At 40.2% G+C, this 13,462-nt stretch overlaps 2 protein-coding genes across 4 annotated transcripts in view; both read left to right on the forward strand.

Moving 5' to 3' along the window:
* Positions 1 to 13,078, forward strand: part of CSDE1 (cold shock domain containing E1, RNA-binding) — a 21,001-nt gene extending 7,923 nt beyond the window's left edge. For both annotated transcript variants that reach the window (XM_010578531.1, XM_010578524.1), the window contains 14 exons: positions 690 to 771; positions 1,126 to 1,254; positions 1,420 to 1,545; positions 2,395 to 2,607; positions 4,405 to 4,545; positions 4,634 to 4,792; positions 5,389 to 5,496; positions 6,366 to 6,541; positions 7,549 to 7,661; positions 8,382 to 8,501; positions 8,732 to 8,910; positions 9,893 to 10,056; positions 11,025 to 11,157; positions 11,746 to 13,078. In XM_010578531.1, the coding sequence (XP_010576833.1) occupies positions 690 to 771; positions 1,126 to 1,254; positions 1,420 to 1,545; positions 2,395 to 2,607; positions 4,405 to 4,545; positions 4,634 to 4,792; positions 5,389 to 5,496; positions 6,366 to 6,541; positions 7,549 to 7,661; positions 8,382 to 8,501; positions 8,732 to 8,910; positions 9,893 to 10,056; positions 11,025 to 11,157; positions 11,746 to 11,793 (1,891 nt within the window). In that variant the 3' untranslated portion in view covers positions 11,794 to 13,078. The remainder of the gene's footprint in view (positions 1 to 689; positions 772 to 1,125; positions 1,255 to 1,419; positions 1,546 to 2,394; positions 2,608 to 4,404; positions 4,546 to 4,633; positions 4,793 to 5,388; positions 5,497 to 6,365; positions 6,542 to 7,548; positions 7,662 to 8,381; positions 8,502 to 8,731; positions 8,911 to 9,892; positions 10,057 to 11,024; positions 11,158 to 11,745) is intronic.
* Positions 13,079 to 13,196: 118 nt separating this feature from the next.
* NRAS (neuroblastoma RAS viral (v-ras) oncogene homolog) overlaps positions 13,197 to 13,462 on the forward strand; it is a 6,795-nt gene continuing 6,529 nt past the window's right edge. For both annotated transcript variants that reach the window (XM_010578563.1, XM_010578570.1), the window contains exon 1: positions 13,197 to 13,420. In XM_010578563.1, the coding sequence (XP_010576865.1) occupies positions 13,310 to 13,420 (111 nt within the window). In that variant the 5' untranslated portion in view covers positions 13,197 to 13,309. The remainder of the gene's footprint in view (positions 13,421 to 13,462) is intronic.

The raw sequence follows: 13,462 nt of genomic DNA on the forward strand, positions 1-13,462 counted from the left end.
GCAAGCTTTCCTTTCTTCCCCGTCCCAAGATGGGGGGGGGGGAAGGAAAGGGGGGGGGGGCAGGGGGAGGGAGTAAATCACGTGGGTTGAGATAAGAACAGTATAATAGGACAGAATGGAAGAAAATAATGAAGATGATAATCTCAATGATAAAAGGACAATAATAATAAAAGAATTGGAGTATACGAAACAAGTGATGCACAATGCAATTGCTCAGTGCTCACCAACCGATGCCCAGTTAGTTCCCAAGTAGGGATCCACACCCCCCCCAGGCCAACTCCCCCCAGTTTATATATTAGGTGTGATGTTACATGGTGTGGAATACCCTTTGGCTAGTTTGGGTCAGCTGTCCTGTCTGTGTCCCCTCCCAACTTCTTGTGCCCCTCCAGCCTTCTTGCTGGCTGGGCATGAGAAGCTGAAAAATCCTTGACTTAGTATAAACACTACTTAGCAATGACTGAAAACATCAGTGTGTTATCAAGATTATTCTCATCCTAAATCCAAAACATAACACTATACCAGCTACTAGAAAGAAAATTAACTCCATCCCAACTGAAACCAGGACCAGCAGTCAGGCAGAATTTATGCCTGTTCCAAGAACTGAAATGGCACTATGAAATATAATCTTAATTTTTGCTCCAGTTTTTACTTGTTTCAGGTTTGCTCTGTTTACTTTTTTTCCCCTCTAGTACTGGTGCTGTAAGTGCTCGTAACATTATGCTATTAAAAAAGAAACAAGCCCGCTGTCAAGGAGTAGTCTGCGCCATGAAAGTAAGTGATGGTTTAGCTTTAAAGTTTCATTTGAAAATGAAATCCTGTTCCGAAAAATGGTGTTGTAAGTCATATATTTAGGGCATTAAGAGCTATTAACTATTTGGAGCTGTGGGTGTAAACTGGGTGAAACGGTTTAAAGAGCTAATCTTTGATACTAATACCGTCCTTAACGAAGGAAGTCCTGTTTACTTCCATTTATATATTTCTTGTGGTAGTCTTAGCTGTGTGCGTTCATAAGTCTGCTATACTGGTATGTCATAGTCTTTTATTGTGTTTCATAGAATCTGTAAAATTTTGTCTTGGTATGTTAAGAGAATAGGCAATTTATTAAACACTTTGTTCTGTTCTTAGGAAGCCTTTGGATTTATTGAGAGGGGTGATGTCGTGAAGGAGATATTCTTTCACTATAGTGAATTTAAAGGTGACCTAGAAGCCTTACAGCCTGGTGATGATGTGGAGTTTACAATCAAAGACAGAAATGTAAGACGAAATCCAGTAAAAACTGAAGACAAGATCTTAGGGCATAACTGGACAGCTGTCTGTTTTCTCAAATTAACTTCTAAAAGGAAGTGGGGGAGGAGGTTGATTGGAAAATGTCTGTTACTTAACTCCTCTATGAGTATTTGACTGATTTTGTGCTTTTAGGGTAAAGAAGTTGCAACAGATGTTAGACTGCTGCCTCAAGGAACTGTCATTTTTGAAGATATCAGCATTGAACATTTTGAGGGAACCGTAACCAAAGTAATTCCAAAAGTACCCAGCAAAAACCAGGTGAATTTCAGTATTTACTGAAGATTATGTGAAATGTTGTATTGATTGTGTTGAATTCCAGTCAAACAGTAAAAATGTTCCCCTTTCCCTGTAACAGTCTGCTGCATAAGCATCGCATCGGAGTAGAGGAGTAAGCTTGGGCTTAACTTGTAACAAACACTGATAGCAGTCACAGTATGCCATTTTTTCTAAAGATTATAAAGAGGAAGAATTAGGGTAGTGGTGCATTGGGGGTGTCTGTTTTCTTTAATGTTTCAAATACTTCCCATTGAATTTTGTGGGTTTAGGATGTATCTTTAAGGTAAAAGCACAGGGAAAAGGGGAGAAAATACTTGCTGGAATAAGCCTGATCTGTGGATTCCTGCGAGCATTAACAGTTAATGAGGTTTTTGACAGAGAGATAACTCGACATTTAATGTTTGGCTTTGAGGAAAAAGTGTACATGAGCACTTCCCTTAAGGTTTTAGGCAAGTCTGTGTTACTGTTTGGGGAAGGTTTGGGGTGGGAGTTTTTTGTGTGTTTTGAACACTTAAGAAAGACACTGCCTTTTAGAAGTTTTGTAATTATGTTTGTAAACTTAATTCTTGAAATAGAGTCTTAATTTCTTTGGCAATACATGCTTGGTGCTTAAAAAAACCCAAACAACAACAAAAGCCATCTTGCATTTGCCTGTGGACAGTAAATTACAAATTAGGAGTGGTAGAAATGAAGCATAGTGGTCTGAGTCCAGCGGGCATTTGGTGTCATCCATACTCCTGTTAATATTACTATTTCTGCCAACTATTCTTGTCTGCAGTTATGCTGAGTCTTGTAAGTAAACTAACTTGTGTTGGGTTTTCTGTCTGCTAGAGTGATCCATTACCTGGCCGTATCAAAGTTGACTTTGTGATTCCTAAAGAACTTCCATTTGGAGACAAAGATACAAAATCCAAGGTGACCTTGCTGGAAAGTGACCACGTTCGATTCAATATTTCAACAGACAGACGTGACAAACTGGAACGAGCCACCAATATTGAGGTTCTCCCCAATACTTTCCAGTTTACTAATGAAACTAGGGAAATGGCAAGTATCTATCTTTAGAAGTTTTTAATTCTTGAGGGGAAGTGGAAGTAAAACATGGGGGTTTTGTCTTAAATGGTAACTTAATATAAAAACCACTACTGTCTTCCATTGCCTTTTCTGAAATCCAGTCCTCAGATGTACACTTCAAACAAAGTGCTTAAATGGTCTAAAACTCAGGATTGATGCTGTGCGCCTTTCCTTTAAAAGAATAAAAAGTTAACTACCAAGTAATTAGAAAATTAAACCTCAGTTGGCCCTCTCTGGGTGGATTGCTAGCTGGTTACAGCAGACAGAGAAGTAATGCAATCTTGAACTATTAGTTTAAAAATTCACATGCCTGAGTCTAAATAGGTAACTACTCCTTAGGAAAACTGGAAGAACCTGGGGCTACTCTGGTTCAGGTAGTGAGAAGTCTTAAGAATCAGAGGAGGTACTGTGTGCAGCTTTTGGATTTCGTGTTTTTTGACCAATCCCTCTCTGTCTGAGGCTCCAGCAGAAGGATGGTAAAGAGCTGTGTTCTATCACAGACAAAAAACTCCTTGTGGGTTACAGGGACTAAGATGGATGTGCTTATCAGTATTAAAGAATATCTTCCATTTCTGTAATTTGGAATGTTGGTTGTGTTCCAACTAAACGGTAAGTTTGCCTTCCTTTTCAGTTGGAGTCCAATTACAATGCTATTGCTTCAATAGGCTCTGAATTAGGACCCTTTGCTTTAAGAAAACCACTGAACTTTGGCTTCAGCCTCTTGGTTTTTGGCATTCTATCCTATAGACTTCTACTCTGGCTGGATATATTTGCCTGCCTGAATTGAGCTGTCGTTGAGGTGACAAGTATTGGCTGCTTCTAGAAAGGTTAGCTGATTTTCCTGAGCTTGTGAAAGCTATGCAAGAGAAGAATGTTCCTAAAGGTGGAAAGTGTTTTTGCATTGTCATCATTAAGGGCTCTGTAGTAACTGGGCTGAACTGAATATGTTCATGAATTCTATCTTGCTCAGTGCCTCTGGCATGATCTAGTACTAGTTCTTCCTAACTTGAGTAATGAACTCTTTCAGCAACCTTATAGAGCCTCTTTTTTTTTTTTTCCCCCCTTTAAATTTATTTTTTAACAGAGGTCAGGGTGACAAATGGATTATTTTAATTTTTTTTGATGGGGCACAGCATGTGCTGTTCATCATTCAGAATTCCATTTTTAGTGGTTACCAGGAAGGCCAAAAAATACTATGTAACATGCTTGCCATAATAGACACCCGTGGATATGATAGTCTTGTTTTAACAAACTTTTTTGTAAAAAAGCTTTTTAATTTCTCCATTTGTGTTTGGAAATCTGATGGCTTTTCTCTTCAACTTCCCTCTGACCACTGGTTTTATTTCCTGTTTATATCGTTTCTTGTATGTTTTGTATGTGTTTATGTATGTATTCCATACCTGTACAGATGATGCATGTATTTGAAGAGTTACACCCTTCAAGACTGTGTTCTCTGTATAGTAGTAGTGTCAGGTTCTTTAACTGTAGTCTTTCTTGTTAATGGCTTAAATTAATCTTTTGCACTTCACTCATCATAAGAAATTAAGTTGAGAAGCTAGGTAAGTACAACTTGTTTGCATTTCAGGTTGACCATAGCCATTAGCACTACAGTTTGCAAGGAAGCATATTGCATAAACCAAGAAGTGTGTTCACAGGATTCAGGCCTTGTGTTCAGATTATTAACGTGCTTCACAGACAGATGTGGAGTACCTGCAGACAGATGTTGCATACTAGTAGTAAAACTGTAATTGTCCATTTGACTGTTCTTAGGGTGTGATTGCAGCAATGAGAGATGGCTTTGGCTTCATTAAATGCGTGGACCGAGATGCTCGCATGTTCTTCCACTTCAGTGAAATTATGGATGGAAATCAACTCCATATTTCTGACGAAGTAGAGTTTACTGTTGTTCCTGTAAGTGAGATTAATACTTTTATGAAATCTTAGTTTTCAAAGAAATTATGTGCAGCCTGTCTAAAATCTGATCAATCGTGTTTTTCAGGATATGTTGTCAGCCCAAAGAAATCATGCTATAAGGATTAAAAAACTTCCAAAGGGCACGGTTTCTTTCCACACCCAATCAGATCACCGTTTTGTGGGCACTATAGACAAAGAAGCCACTCCAGCCAAAGCTACTAGCCCAAATAAAGGCAAAGAGAAGGTAATGCTGCTCTTCTACTTGTGAAGTACCTGTTCTGCATTCCTGGCTTTGGAGACTGAGGCTGCTTACTTAAAATCTGTAATTCAGCTTCTTGAAGCACTGTTTATCCTGTATAAATGTGAACTGCATTGAATAGCTAATGACAGCTGTCAGTGAAAACTAACTTGTGTGAAACAATATAATAAAAGCATCATTAATGATCACGTTGAGAATGATTTCCAGGAACTTGATGGGAAGTTTCTTTCTGCCTCCTACTACATCAGGTGCTGGGTAGAATTGGTTAAAATTAAATTTCTAGGGCTAGAGGAGAACCTTTGTTGTTTTGTCATGCTATTTTAAACAATGCCAGAACACTTTAAACTTCCACTAAATACTTAACTGGAAGTGGTGGTAATACTTTTTCTTTAAAAATATTGTTTAGTATCATTTAAAGCTTCTTACTCAGAGTTGATTGTGGTGGTGTGTTTTTCACCAGTTACTGAGCAGTTACTGTAAAACCACTGTGGCTCAAATGAGCAGTGCTTGGATTGTATGTAGTAAACTTGTTTGCTTACAAATAAGGCACCAATTGCTGAATTCTGCTGTCTTCTTTTTAGGAAGCTGAGGATGGAATAATTGTTTATGATGACTGTGGAGTAAAACTGACCATTCCTTACCAGGCCAAGGATGTGGAAGGATCTGCTAATCCCCAGATAGGAGATAAGGCAATATAACTAAGTATAACATTGGGAAATATTTTTCTGTGCATTGTGAGATGGGAGCTTCTCTTTGCCTTGTTACTGGACTTGTTCTCCCTCTAAGAACAAATGAAGGACAAGGCATCTGCATAATGTTACCCATTTCTTTTCTTCTGTCCTAGGTTTAAGTGGCTTAATCTTCTGTATAACTAAGAAAAATATCCTAAAACCTGGTGATACATATATGAAAATAGCATCTTACTATGTAGATGATGCTTTTTAAACAAGGAATTCTGATCATTAAGACAGTGGACTCCACTTGTGAATAATCAAGAGGAGATTAGCATAGAGACTTTGAGATGGATGTTGAAGAGGGAGAGTGTACCCTTATGAGCTGAGCAAATTAGCATGAGAGACAATGGAAAGGGAAAAAGAGCTCAGAGATCTGGAAGAGCAGCCTAAAAACTGTCAGTGATCAGGAGCCATGCTAGGAAGGCACTGATTACTGTTTCTAAAAATCTGAAACAAGTGACTGAAGCTAGGTACATTATCACCAGGGGGCAACAGTGAGCAGTGTAGTGAAAGGAGGTGAATCACATAAATAGAAAGATTCTCATCTTTAATAGGTAAAAGAAGCTGAGTGCTAGAGGCTGGCTTGCCTTGCAGATAGTCACTGGTGTGACTGCTACTCTCTGGAGTGTAGTAAATGTCAATGACTGACAGGTGTTTATGGGAGAGTAGTGGCTAGAAAATTGCTTTCCTGGAGAGTATTGTTACTCTTAGGTATTGTTTAGAGCTACACAGCTTTGAAACGAGTTGTTTCGGGGTCTTTTTGCTGGTGGTCGTGGTTTGTTTGGGTTTTTTCTATCTAGTATTGATATGCATCTCTTCAACAGGTCGAGTTCTGTGTTTGTGAAGTGAAGAGAACTGGTCTGCAAACAGCTGTTTCTGTCAGAATGCTAGGACGCAATTACAGTTCTAAGAGGCTTTTGGGATACGTGGCAGCCCTGAAAGATAACTTTGGATTTATTGAAACAGCCAATCATGATAAGGAGATCTTTTTCCACTACAGGTGAATGACAATTTTATAATTATTATTGTTTGTTTGTTTGCTGCTGCTGGTGGTGTTTGTTTTGTTGCAGGGGCAGAGTTTCATAGGGTTGACTGTTAAACTCATTTGGACTTCACACACATTGTCATGGTTTAACCCCAGCCAGCAGCTAAGCACCACACAACTGCTCACTCACTTCCCACCCCCCCACCCCCCGCCCCCCAGTGGGATGGGGGAGAAAATCCGGAAAAGAAGGAAAACTCGTGGGTTGAGATAGGAACGGTTTAATAGAACAGAAAAGAAGAAACTGATAATGATAATACTAATAAAATTACAACAGGAATAATAAAAGGATTGGAATGTACAAATGATGCACAGTGCAATTGGTCACCACCCGCCAATCGACACCCAGTTAGTGCCCAAGCGGCGATTTCCCCCCCGCCCCCACTCCCCCCAGTTTATATACTAGATGTGACTTCACATGGTATGGAATACCCTGTTGGCCAGTTTGGGTCAGGTGCCCTGGCTGTGTCCTGTGCCAGCTTCTTGTACCCCTCCAGCTTTCTCACTGGCTGGGCATGAGAAGCTGAAAAATCCTTGACTTTAGTCTAAACATTACTTAGCAACAACTGAAAACACCAGTGTGTTATCAACATTCTTTGCATACTGAACTCAAAACATAACACTGTACCAGCTACTAGGAAGACAATTAACTCTATCCCAGCTGAAACCAGGACACACATATAATATATGCTTAGGTGTCTCAAGTTCCATTTATTATCTCTGCTGGACTGGTTCAGGCTTTTCTGTTAGTCAGCAGTCTTGGTGTTCTGTGCCTCTGAATCCCAGGCAAAGAAATACAGTTGTATTGTATATTTGAAATGCATTGCTTTCTTGAATGAGGATTTCCTGAAAATGTGAGGTGCTGAGCTACTTAAATAGTTTCTGATCAACTTACATAAATGTTGGATGAGCATCACTGTTGTCATGTAACTAAAGGAAAACTGTACATAATTCTATTCCTGTAGTGAATACTGTGGTGATATTGATAGCCTGGAACTTGGAGACACTGTTGAATACAGCTTGTCAAAAGGCAAAGGAAACAAAGTTAGTGCAGAAAAAGTGAACAAAACACATGCAGGTAAGACTATACCTTGTATTTTCTGCTTACAAGGCTTTTGGCAGGTGCTGATGGATAAAGTTCGTTAATAATCTATTTACAGTTGGACCTTAAACCAAGAGGACGATGCTTAATGTGGTGGTCATTGGTTTCCTGAAAGCTGTTGCCTGTGTTTCCAGAGAACAGACAAGTGCAGACCAACAGTCCTATAGACAGTAGCAGCTCTTTGGACCTTTACCATACTCTGTCCTCTTCCATTGGAGAGTTATAAGGAGAGACCTAGTGGCAGAATGAGACAAATTAGTAATTGCACTAGTTGTGCTTTACCTCACAGAAGGAAAATTGCAGGAGGAATGCAGATGGGGGTATTAAGAATTTGGCGGCAAAAAAAGCATACTTAAACATTATTGAATGATTAAAGTGAGCAGGGACTGGGAATGCAGTGGAAGAGAAGTAAAATATTTTGATTTGCTTTTCAAGTTCTATGGCCTCTAGTTTCATGAGAAACTAATATTTTTCTACTTCCATGTTTGAAATGTTGGTGTGGTCTTGGTTAGAAAAGCTATCATTACTTACTGCTGTATTAAAGCTGTTCCAGTTTTACTGGGTGATAGTGCGCTGCCTTAGGTGTCTTGCAGTGCAAACTATTGGCTCCTGGTCAATCTGAAGCGCTTATTAATTCTTTTTAAAATAAAGTGTGACTAGAACATCCTGTTCTTCCACTGTCTTGTTTCTTTTCAGTGAATGGTATCACCGAAGAAGCTGATCCAACTGTTTACTCTGGTAAAGTAATTCGTCCTTTGAGGAGTGTAGATCCCACACAAACTGAATACCAGGGCATGATTGAAGTCATGGAGGATGGTAAGATTTTTTGCTTTTAAATTATCTGTTCTTTCACAAATGCATAAGAAGCGTAGAAGTTTAATAAACTGTAAATAGAGGTACTGAGGATTATATTCACACTACAGGCAATGTTCATACTACTAAGCTGACCATAAGAGTACAGCTTCTAATACTGGAAATAAATTCTGAATGCCCTCAGGTAGGAAAGGATACCTCTCAGTTCTATCTTGTGCTTTTTACTCCTGTAGGTGAGATGAAAGGAGAGGTCTATCCATTTGGAATTGTTGGAATGGCAAACAAAGGTGACTGTCTTCAAAAGGGAGAGACAGTAAAGTTTCAGCTCTGTGTTCTTGGTCAAAATGGGCAGACAATGGCTGTTAACATCACACCATTCCGCAGAGCCACAGTGGAATGTGTGAAAGATCAGGTGAGTGACTGCTGCTATGAAGACAAGATGCATGTTAATAGGAAATTGCTGCTTGGCTTGGCATAGAGCAGATGAGAACCCACTTCAGCACTTGAATCCAGGAAGCTTGCTGTGCACAAATAGATTGCTTTGTACTCTGGTTCTAGGCAATTAAGTTTGTGTAACCCAAGTACTGGTTTATGCAAGCCTGTGTTACGTGACTTTCGTAAAGGTGAACTCAGTACTTGGTTTGGTGCTGATATACCAGTACTACTGGCAGCAGTTCCTGCTGTGATTTACTCTGAAGACACTTGTTTTTGAGATGTCCTAGAAATTGATCTAACTAGTTTCTGCTGAACAAAGCATTAAAAAAAGAAACAAAACTGCGCATACTCTGCTTCTAGAAGAAGCTTCTTCACAGCATTAAGCAGTTAATGATTACAGTCCACCCGAAATGTGAATGCTGATCATTGCATTAGTTGCATCTCAGAATGATTAGAATTAAAGTGCTGTGAATGCTTTCTATTTTTATAGTTATTCTGCAGCACTAAGCTCTAGTCATTTATGGAGAGGCTGGATGAGTTTTGCTGGTTTATACATGAGTAGAATGGTAAATGGCAGTAACTGACTTCTTACACCAGTGACAGATCAAAAAATGGGTTTCTACTGTGTAACTTTTAAGATGGAGTCTTAGAAAAGAACATGCAGCGGCACTCTTCTCAGTTTAGTACAACTGCCAGGACTTTGGCAGTTTTCAGAACTTGTTCTATAGACTTTGGGGTTTAAATGTGACTTTACAAGCCCAAGAAGAGTGCTTAGACTTCCAGAAGTACTGTTTACAGACAGCATGTTCTGTTCAGTGTAGAAATTGCATTTCCACCTCTATTAGGCACTTCAGAGGTTTTTTTTCTAGAAAAAGTAGTTAAACTGCAGTAATGAGTAAGTCATTGCATCTGTTTGGATCAAGAGGAAAGAAATAACCTTGTGATGTGTTGGTTTTCAGTTTGGTTTCATTAACTATGAAGTGGGTGACAGCAAAAAGCTCTTCTTCCATGTCAAAGAAGTTCAGGATGGTGTGGAGCTACAGGCTGGGGATGAAGTGGAGTTCTCGGTAATCCTGAACCAGCGCACAGGAAAATGCAGTGCCTGTAACGTGTGGCGTGTCTGGTGAGGATTTAGAATTAAAGTGATTTAATCTGGCACACTGTCTGCATCACAGTAGTGGAGCACATGCTGCTTCTAAACTGAGCTAGCTGTTCCTAGAATGGGAGCTCTGAATTTCAGCTGGCATCAGTGAGAGCCTCTCACCTGAGAACTGCCAGCACTTGTAGAGTGTCCAGTACAGTGCAACAGCAGAACTCTTACCTTTTCTTAATTACAGATAGCTTGTTCTTTTTAAAACTATTCTTAAGAAGCTCCCCCCGCCGTAGCAGGAACTTGGATACAGCCTTCTAAGTAGAAATTAATGAATGATAAGAAAACTGATGGTATTCCTATGTAGTTGCTGGCCTCTCTGGCCAGCATAGTACATAGTGCTTCCACCTGTTTTTTGAAGAGCAACTTTCATTTTTAAATACAAAACCAATGTTGTTGGACACTCTTTTCTTTTTGGTATGTCATTTCTTAATGGTGGTGGGTAATTTTTTTTTTCTTTTGAACTATTTGCACATTTTGAAGAAAACTGCACAATTTTGATTTTGCTTAAGCTTGTGATAGTGCTTCTACAGCAACAGGAAGCTAACATTTAATTTTTTTCTCTGAAAATTCTCTGGTTTTGGAATCTTCAGAGATGTTAATGCTATGCCATTATGAACTGGCAACTTGGAAGCCTTTTATTGTTGCAGTTAAAGGGAACAGAAATGTAGGAAATACTACTGACGTGTGCATGAGAGTAAATGCGACACTTCTACTCACTGAAGATAACCTTTTGAGGATACTGCTTTGAGCTACTGCTATTTCAGAGTCCTGTGTTTAAAGTAATGGTTTTGAGGCAGACATATGTGGTGTCATCTAGAAGGTCTGCTTTCACACAGGACAGATTATGCTAATGGCTTAATGGGGAAAGTGACTATAAATTAGGTAGCCTACACCATCTCTGGGACATCATCAGTGCTCTGTATGGTTGACTCTTACAGTGAAGGCGCTAAGGCTGTTGCTGCTCCACGTCCTGATAGACTTGTTAATCGTTTAAAGAGCATTAATCTGGATGATGCCAATGCTCCTCGTCTAACAGTTCTTCGTCAGCCTAGGGGACCGGATAACTCAAAGGTATGTATGATGAAAGGCTAGCTTGCAGAATAACAGTAGTTTGTGTTTCAACTTAGATAATATTGTTTCCTCTGTTGGAAGCCTAAACTGTTTGAAATGTGGTGTCTGTTTTCATTCCATAGTGAGCTAGTCACCTGCTCTGTGTGTGTGATTAAGATTATTTTTGTGTGAAGTCGGGATGCTGTACCCTGTGTGAATAATGCATACTGTGGTTTCAGGAGAGCACACAGTACAGAAGAAACCAATTTCTGCTTGTGTTCTATCCCATATGGCTATCTTGGTTTGTTTTTTTTTTCATTTATAAACATCCTGCTCCCCTTCTCAGAGATAGCAAGTGAAATCCCTTTACCTGAACTTGGCTTTCACATAAGGTTCTGCTTGATAAGCAGAAGGAGTAAAGTGTCTGGAATCTGTGAAGTATCTAGGACTATAAAGAGCAACCCACAGAACCTGTTTTGTTACCGTCTTTGTTTCTGAAGATGGAGGTGGCTAACTGGAAATATGCTAATGCTGTACTTGGTTGGAACAGAACACGTTTGCTTTACAGCATGATGCTGGAGCTAAAAGTTTGTTTTGTTTTCCTTGCAGGGATTTGGTGCAGAGAGAAAGATCCGTCAAGCTGGTGTTATAGACTGATCACAAAACGCATACCTGATGTACGACTTGCGTGGTGGGGGCTGGTGAAGGGTACTGAATATCTCCCTATTCATCCCTTCCTCCAAATTCTAAGAAGCTATTACACCAGTTTTAACACCTTCTCATGTTATGTTTAAAATAAATTTATGAAACCATTTTAAAATTATGCACAGTTGCATTCTGGAGAACTTAAGGTGGCGCCTTATAGTATCACATTTTAGAAGCTTGTTTTGAATGGTGCATTTAACGCAACTGGTAACTGCAAATCTACATTGCCTATGTGAGTAAACATTATAGACAGCTCTACTCTGGTAGACCTTATGGAATTCTGCACTACAGTTATCTATGCTTTATCTTTGTTATTTTGGCCAAGGTATTACTATGCCTTAGTGCTCAGTTGCATTATGTCTTTCCTTCCAAGTGGAAGCAGAAGGCTCGCTTCAGCTCGCTCCACTCAAATTCTGAGGACCATATGAGGGTGGAATAAGTTCAACTTTATATAAAATCTATATGAACATTCAGATAACTTAAGTTGATGGCCAAATGTTACACTGTTTTCATATTTCATTTAACTTGAGTCCTTTAGCCAGCAAAGTTGTTAGAGCTCAATGAAAGTCTCTTTCTGGGGTTGACTTATTTTTGTAGCGTTCTGAAACACATGCAGTGCAGAATTTCATAAGGCTGAGGTGTGCCATCAGTGTGGTAATTTAAATATATTTAAAACAATGCACAAATCTGCTGCTGCTTAGAACACTGCAGCTTCTAAACCCAGTTTCTTTTACTGATTTAAATTTAAAGAGAAAGAAGTTGTGCCTGAAGTGAATACATTTTTTTTTCTTTTTTGCAGCCGGCACCCAGTGTACTGTAAAAGAATAAATACTTAGGCTTTCCATAGCTGTATTGAGACTTTCATCAAGGTGAAATAGTTGATGTCTGTGTGCTTTTTTTTTTTTCCCCCTCCTCCTCCTCCCCCTGCCCCCCTTACCCCATTTCCCCCGTCACACTTTATCAAGCAAGAAAACTGAATGATTGGTCTAAGTATTACTTTAACCAAAAAGATCAGGAGTTACTTTCTTTGAATAGAGGGCAGTACTGTGTTTGGGGTTTTTTTTTTTTGTTTGTTTGTTTGGTTTTTTTTTTTTCATGTTACCTCTATTCTCAATTTAGGGTTTTCTTCTCTGGGAGATGCATTATCTTTGTAAAACAAACATTGCTTTCTCCAATTTTTTCTGTTAATGGCAAAGAATGGAAATAGAATAAAGTTTTACTGATTTTGAAAAAAGCTTCCCTCCTGGCCCCTCTCTTCCTTCCCCGGGGGGCGCTGCCCTGCGCCGGCGTTACGTGCCCGGAAGCAGCGGCGGCGCCGTGCGCCTCTTCCGGCGGCGGATGATGACGGCGCGCCGGGGCCGGAAGCCGGAAGGGCTGCGGGCAGGGTGTTCCGCCTTCGCGGGAGCGGCGGGAGGGGGCTGGCGGCGGCGGGCGGCGCCGCGCTCTGCCCGAGGCCGCGGGGAGGGCGATGACCGAGTACAAGCTGGTGGTGGTGGGAGCCGGCGGCGTCGGCAAGAGCGCGCTGACCATCCAGCTCATCCAGAACCACTTCGTGGACGAGTACGACCCCACTATCGAGGTGAGCCGGCGCGGCCAGGGCCGAGCCGGCGGCGATCGCGGG

Source organism: Haliaeetus leucocephalus, unplaced genomic scaffold, assembly GCF_000737465.1.
Source record: "Haliaeetus leucocephalus isolate CR32 unplaced genomic scaffold, Haliaeetus_leucocephalus-4.0 Scaffold68, whole genome shotgun sequence".
Classification (NCBI taxonomy): domain Eukaryota; kingdom Metazoa; phylum Chordata; class Aves; order Accipitriformes; family Accipitridae; genus Haliaeetus; species Haliaeetus leucocephalus.